This window comes from Babylonia areolata, chromosome 2 (genome assembly GCF_041734735.1).
Source record: "Babylonia areolata isolate BAREFJ2019XMU chromosome 2, ASM4173473v1, whole genome shotgun sequence".
Lineage (NCBI taxonomy): Eukaryota > Metazoa > Mollusca > Gastropoda > Neogastropoda > Buccinidae > Babylonia > Babylonia areolata.
Window position 1 is genome coordinate 9696226 of NC_134877.1, and position 7273 is coordinate 9703498.

General features: G+C 37.2%; 1 protein-coding gene across 7 annotated transcripts in view; it reads left to right on the top strand.

The window, feature by feature from the left end:
* Positions 1 to 7273, top strand: part of LOC143297290 (integrin alpha-8-like) — a 222186-nt gene that overhangs the window by 128848 nt on the left and 86065 nt on the right. For all 7 annotated transcript variants that reach the window (XM_076609611.1, XM_076609596.1, XM_076609563.1 and 4 more), the window contains exons 14-16: positions 247 to 355; positions 5708 to 5896; positions 6804 to 6849. In XM_076609611.1, coding sequence (XP_076465726.1) covers positions 247 to 355; positions 5708 to 5896; positions 6804 to 6849 — 344 coding nt within the window. The remainder of the gene's footprint in view (positions 1 to 246; positions 356 to 5707; positions 5897 to 6803; positions 6850 to 7273) is intronic.

The following is a 7273-nucleotide window of genomic DNA, read 5'->3' on the forward strand; positions in this document are numbered from 1 at the left end:
TCCTCTGCTGTTCTGATGGTCATAATCTGACACAACTATCATACATACCATACAAGCATACCTACATACATTCATTCATACATATTCTTCCCACACATTCATACATGCATACATATGTGTACACATATTTTTATTCGTACACATACACATTTGTAGTCAAGATACTACATTTTTTGTTCTTGTGCTATGCAGCAAAGTGATTTTTTTCTATGCTCACAAAACAGTATTTCCTTCTTGTGTCATCAGCATGAATTCAAGGCTCAGAAGAGAGACATCCTGGATGGCAGAATGTCAAAGTCTCGCTTTGGCCAAGCTCTGGCAAGTCTGGGGGACATTAACTACGATGGATATAATGGTAAGCTGTGTATGATAGTGTGTTCCAATGGAGCCAGACACTTTTGCTAATGACAGGCAGACAACTCAAAGGTCATGGTTTGAGCTGCACCAGAGGCATGCTACAGATCCACTATGTTGCAGGTCCGCTATGCCACAGACCATATGCCATGGTGATGCAAGTTATGAGTGTGTGAATGGGTGTTAATTGTGAGGCTTTTTGAGGGGCGGGGGAATGGGGGGAGGCTATGGTAGAGGTGTGGAGAGTCTCTTTATAGTTTGATATCTGTTCATAATACAAGTGCTTTCTGTTTAGTTTCCAAATATGCTGTACATGACACTCATTGTGTCTGTGATGACATTTTGTGTGTATTGTATACTTACACTGAATTTGACAAGTATGCAAACCAGTTTGTGTGTAAATTTCATGCATGTCAGTGTAGTAGACTGTAAGCAGTTCTGAGAAAGGCCATGTCTAAGTGGCTCACTCATTTTGATGCTCTCCCAATAAATGGTTTCATGCTGTTTAAACTGTCCTTTCTGTTTTATCTTCAACAAATAGAGATACATACAAAAAGTATCTTATTTTCCAGCAGTGATCAACACCAAAGATGACACTGCCATGATAGGTACAGTTGGAAGTACATGTATATAAATGAAAAAATGTCTGCATGTTTGCGGTTAAAAAAACAACTCCAATGAACAGCACGAAAATGAAATTGAATTAAGTTTGCAACATTTTTCATGCAGTCACAAAAGAATTCGAAGAAGAGTATACTAACTGCTAACACAATGGAAAAAAAAAGAAGAGAAATGTCCATAAAGGGTCATGCAGATGTTTTCTTTTACAGTTCACTGCATTCATCTCTTGGCACAGCTGTGCACAGTAGGCTTCTGACATAACAGGCCTGTGACATAATGGGCCTGTGGCATAATGGGCCTGTGACATAATGGGCCTTGGGCCTGTGGCATAATGGGCCTGTGGCATAACGGGCCTGTGGCATAACGGGCCTTTGACATAACAGACCTGTGACCTTTGACATAATGGGCCTGTGGCATAACAGGCCTGTGGCATAACAGACCAGTGACTTAACGGACCTGTGACATAACGGGCCTGTGGCATAACAGACCAGTGACTTAATGGACCTGTGACATAACGGGCCTGTGGCATAACAGACCAGTGACTTAACGGACCTGTGACATAACGGGCCTGTGACATACAAGGCGCTTCCCATTTTTGGTGTGGTTTTTGACTTACTTGTGTAAACAAAGTGAGTCTATGTTTTAACCCGGTGTTCGGTCGTCTGTGTGTGTGTGTGTGTCCGTGTGTCTGTGTGTCCGTGGTAAACTTTAACATTGACATTTTCTCTGCAAATACTTTGTCAGTTGACACCAAATTTGGCATAAAAATAGGAAAAATTCAGTTCTTTCCAGTCATCTTGTTTAAAACAATATTGCACCTCTGGGATGGGCACAAAAAAATATAAAAAGAAGCCTAATTATATGCAAACTGCATTTACTGTTATATTTATATTTTTTGTATTCTCTAAACTTCGCACTTTGACCTCATATTCTGACACAACAACAAGGGCAGTCATTATTATCATTTTTTGTTCAAACAGGAACTTCTTTTGCTAAGCATGGAATTTTTATTAATTTTGCAAACGTTTTGGTGCAGATAGTAAAAAAGGGAAATTACTCTGTAATTAATGCTAGGGGACTTAATTTATCACAAGTGAGTCTTGAAGGCCTTGCCTCTCTTGTTTTTTTTTACTTGCCTCATAATGGGCTTTTAATCAGAGTTTAGTATTCTGTCAGCTCAGACTGTACGATTTGAAACACACAGTGGATTGACTGTCCTCTATTACATGGATGCATGTCACACCGGTTAGGGAATCATTCCTCAGGCACCTCCATACACACTAAGGCAGTGACACAAGTATAATTTAGTATGACATAGAATTTATTTTGTGGAAAAAAAAATGAAGAGAAAAAAGAAAAGAAATGTGTCACCACTGTGAGGGGAAAGTGGAATGTCACAACAGTCACTTGGACTCAAAAAAGATTCTTTTTAATATTTTTTTCTTAAGCTAAGTTACTTGAAAGTTGGAATCCGCTCTTGGAACCACCTGTTTGAAGCATTGTCTCTCTTTTTTATATTTTGTCCTTACTCCTTCAATCCAAACAACATGCCTGGTGACACTCTATTTGTAGTTAGATTTCCTACTATGCATGTTTTAAATTATTTTATTTTTCATCTTTTATTCCACGTTTGGACAACAGACATACAAACATGACAGTTCTCAATACAAAGTTAAGGGGATAGGACATGGTTAGTGTTATAACAATATTACACCAAATTTCTCCAGTTGGAGATAAATAAAGTTATTCTTATCTTATCTTATCTTATCTTAACCGTTTGTTCATTATTTATTTATTTATAGTCAGTTCATCTAAGATGATGATATTAGACTGAAAATAGATAATAATATTATTATTATTTGGATTATTATCATTCCTATCATAATGATGATTGTTAGTATTATTTAGAAATCGACATTTCTGTGTGTTTGAATGAACAGGGGAAGCGGGATGAGGACCAAAACAAAAAAAAAAACAAAAAAAAAAAATTGTATGCACTACTTCTGCAGATTATTTTTTGAAAAGAGGTTCATGTGGGGACCTACAATAAACAACCAGCTGGACTGTTTAACACATAACTAGCTAACTTTAATAAAGAACAGTTTGAAATATATAAACTTTTCCAAAAAATTTTAACATTTGAAACTGGTAACACGTGTTCCGTAATTTCTGGAGGCAAAAAAGGTTTCATTACTAAACAGCGGGTTAAAACGTGCTCTACCGTTAAACATCCCTTGCAAATGCATTCAATATTTTCACAATATTTTGTGTATGGGGCATTTAGTAATAACCTAAATGCCATGCTCTTAACAGCCCTGCCAGTTTTTTTTAGCATTTAATAAGGCAGAAGTGTTAACTTCAAAAGACAGAAAGGAATTTGTATATTTCTTTCAACAATATTACACATTTCAGATGATGATAAATGATGAGAAAGTTCAATTGCATTTAAAGCATTTTTAGCTCCAAGCTTTGTGAGATGATCTTCACGTTCATTAGAGAAAAGCCCACAGTGTGAGGGAATCCAGCACATTCCAATATTAGTTCCTGTCATTTGAATACAGTGAATCAAGAATCTTATTTAAAAAATGATGTTATAATTAATGTTCGTACAACCTGATTTGATAGACTGTATTGTAGCTATGCATATTCGATTTACTAGCTCTGACCACTTAAGGGTCTAAATAACAATATCAACAATGACCATCTGCCTTATCCTGTTCTGGTCTTTTGGGTGTACCTGAATCTACAGGGTGTCACTGATTAATGACGAACGGGTCAATTTGCTAAAGGTAGTCTTCTACTGACACACATTTTGGTTCCAAACAAATCCTTCAGCTTCAGTGGAATCTTGAGTGTGCCTGGATCCAAAGTAAGAATACATATTATTAGATCTGAATCGGAAGTAAGCCTACCTTCTCACCTTTTGGTGGTTTCGTCAAATGTATGGTTGCTGACCCTGCCCTGTCACTTTGTACCAGTTTTGTTCTTCTGAACTGCGTATGCAGTCTTCAGATACTCTCTCTGGTACCTGTTGAAGGTGATGTGGGTGGAATTCACTGCCTTCACACCTCTGTCACACCCCAACAGCCACATTCAAGAGAGTTCTCAAAACGTATCTTTTCAAACTGTATTTTTCTCAGTAAGACATATGCTTGCTGTGATTTTATCACTGGATGTGCTCTTTATGTTTATTTCTGTGTTTTTGTGATTATAATTTTTGTGATGCCTGGTTCCTTGGTATATATTTTGACTATGGTGAATATGATTTTATTTTGCTGTGATTTGGGCCTATGTTATGTGAGACTGTGATATTGCCTGTGATTATTTTTTTGTACATACTTTTACGTCACTTGTCAAATTTGTATGTTTTATTGTAAAGCACGGTGAGCCCCATCTGAGATGGGGGTACTGCACTATGTAAGCCTGCATTTTATCATTATTAATTATTATTATTATTATTATTATTTTCATAAGAACTGTATCAGAAGAAAGTGTGTGGTCACTTTCTCTTAGATGTTGACATGCAGTTGACTGCATTGCATTTTTAAACTCTCTTGCTTTCATACCAGGAGCAGCGGAGAGGTGTTTTGCGCACCACTTGATTTCATACCAGGACTAATGGGAGCATGTGGGTACTTTTCCACCATGCACTGACATTATTGTTATGATTGGAGGTGGCTAGAAAATTATCGAGGAACATAGTCCAGTGAGGTGCTGGCATTGCTTTTGGAGCCTGGTCCTGTTCTGACACACTCACTGTCAGCCTCTGCTACACATTTCGATTTCTTTTTCTTTCTGCTCTTTGGGTTTTTTTCTTTTGTGGGAGGGGTGGGGAGGTCAAACTGCTGCAGAAGAAACACACAGAAACAAGCTGTGAAAAAGTAGGCCATTTGATAGCCAAGGGGAGACAATGACAAACATCATGTAATTGTGCATTCTGCCAGGTGCCTCTGCTGGCACAAGAATGATTGTTTTCATGATTACCAGGCTAGAATATTGCCCTACAATAGTTTGTCTTCCATTCCCCTTTTTTATGCATATCTGTGTTTTGTGATGACAATGGTGACTATGATATTTGACTTAGACTCTGTACAGGCTGATAAAGTGTAAAACAACATTGTAGATCTTTTGTTTGTGAATCTCTCTCTCTCTCTCTCTCTCTCTCTCTCTCTATATATATATATATATACACATATTTATTTATATATCTCAGTGTGTGTGTGTGTGCATGCGCGTGCATGTGTGTGTGTGCACATGCGTGTGTGTGTGTATGTTTGTGTGTGTGTTCACATGTATAGATTTTACTGGAAATATTAGAAAGAAAAAATTCATTGGAACTTGATGTAAACTTGCTTGTGTGATAATTGACATTGTTGTGGGTGTTCTTGGAACACCCCAGTTGTACCTGTACAGTCATGTAAAGGAAGGACCACGTGTGGTAGGCCTCAAGTTCCATCTTACACCACAGTGTACATGTACATTGTGTTACTGCATGTTTGCATGTCGTAATGTCAATGTCACCATAAAATATGACATGTTCAGTGACAAGTAGATGACAAAATGTAGTACAAGTTACCTGCCAAATTTCATCTATGTCTCTAGTACAGTATGAATCATGCACACCCATTCAAGAGTAAAACTACTAAAACAAAACAAAATCTTGGTAAAGTTACACTTGAGAGAATCTGAATTCAAAAGGGTTAATGTTAATTTTGTGATCCCGTTTTGACAGACATTGCAGTTGGTGCTCCCTTTGGTGGTAAAGAGGGTCAAGGAGCTGTCTTCATCTATCACGGGTCTGTCAAAGGCATCATCACGCAGGTGTCACAGGTGGTGGAGGCCAGTGATGTGGGCACGGGGCTGTCAGCCTTTGGCAGCGCCATGTCAGGAGGGTGGGATCAGGACGCTAACCTTTACCCTGGCAAGTTGGTTCTCCTGTCTCCCCCCACATAATTTATTTTGTCTCTGGTTGGGATGTGACACTGTGTGTGTGTGTGTCAGGGGAGGGGATGGGGGGGGGGGGAGACATGATTTCAAGCTCATAGAACTCTGTACCATATAAGAGTAGTGAGCTATAGAATTATTCAGTATAGTTTCTTTTTAGATTGATGGGAATGTGTGTGTGTGTGTGTGTGTTCCCATTAATCTCAAGGGAAATTACACAAATTAAAAAACTCACAGTAAGAAAAATGTACAAAATGAATAAACAAGAATATAAAATACATATTGGTATCATTATTTCTATATATTTATGTATCTGTATATATATTTATTATGGTATGTGTTTGTGTAGTCATGCATATGTGTCTGTGTACATTTGTGAGATTGTGAACATAATTTTCAATTCAGCATACATTGTTAACATTGCATACTTTTTTTTTCATCTCTGGATACATTGTTACTGTTGCATAATTCTAAACTCTGAATACATGGGTACTTTTGCATAAAACTAAATTCTTGATACATTATCACTGTTGCATACTTTTTAACTCTGGATACACTGTTACTGTTGCATAATTCTAAACTCTGAATACATGGGTACTTTTGCATAAATTTAAACTCTTGATACATTATCACTGTTGCATACTTTTAATCTCTGGATACACTGTTACTGTTGCATTATTTTAAACTCAGAATGTACTGGTATTGTTGATAAATTCAAACTCTGGACACATTATTACTGTTGCATGATTTAAACTCTGGATACTCTGTTACTGTTGCATATTTTAGATCTCAGGATACATTATTACCATTGTTTAAATTTAAAGTCTCGATACATTGTTATTGCTGAATAAATTCAAACTCTGAATTCATTGGTACTGTTGCAGACCTGATTGTTGGTGCTTATGGCTCTGACAAAGCGGTGTTTCTGAAGTGAGTTTTCAGTGTGATTTGTCACATTGTGTGTGTTCTTTGGGCTTGCACCATGTAGTATGCATAAGATTTATTTTGATTTATGAACAGAAGGGGTGTTATGCGGCTTACAGGTCAGAAACAAATTTACGCCAGACAAATGTGACTACAAGAGGGTTCACAAACATTATAAGATGAAGACTATTGATGTAAAGATATTGCGAATTGTTTGCAATGTGTTGTGTGTTGCACTGTTTGATAGTGTTGCATTGTATTGTGTTGTTTCATGTTGCATTGTTTTGCATTGATAATTGTAATATGGTTTCTCATTGTAGTAACATTCTTAGTATCATTTTATGGCTGCTCAGCATAGGGAGAGCATATTGTGACAGTCAAGCACCACCACTTTTTAAAATTTTTATTGAAAGAAATGTGATTGTTGTAA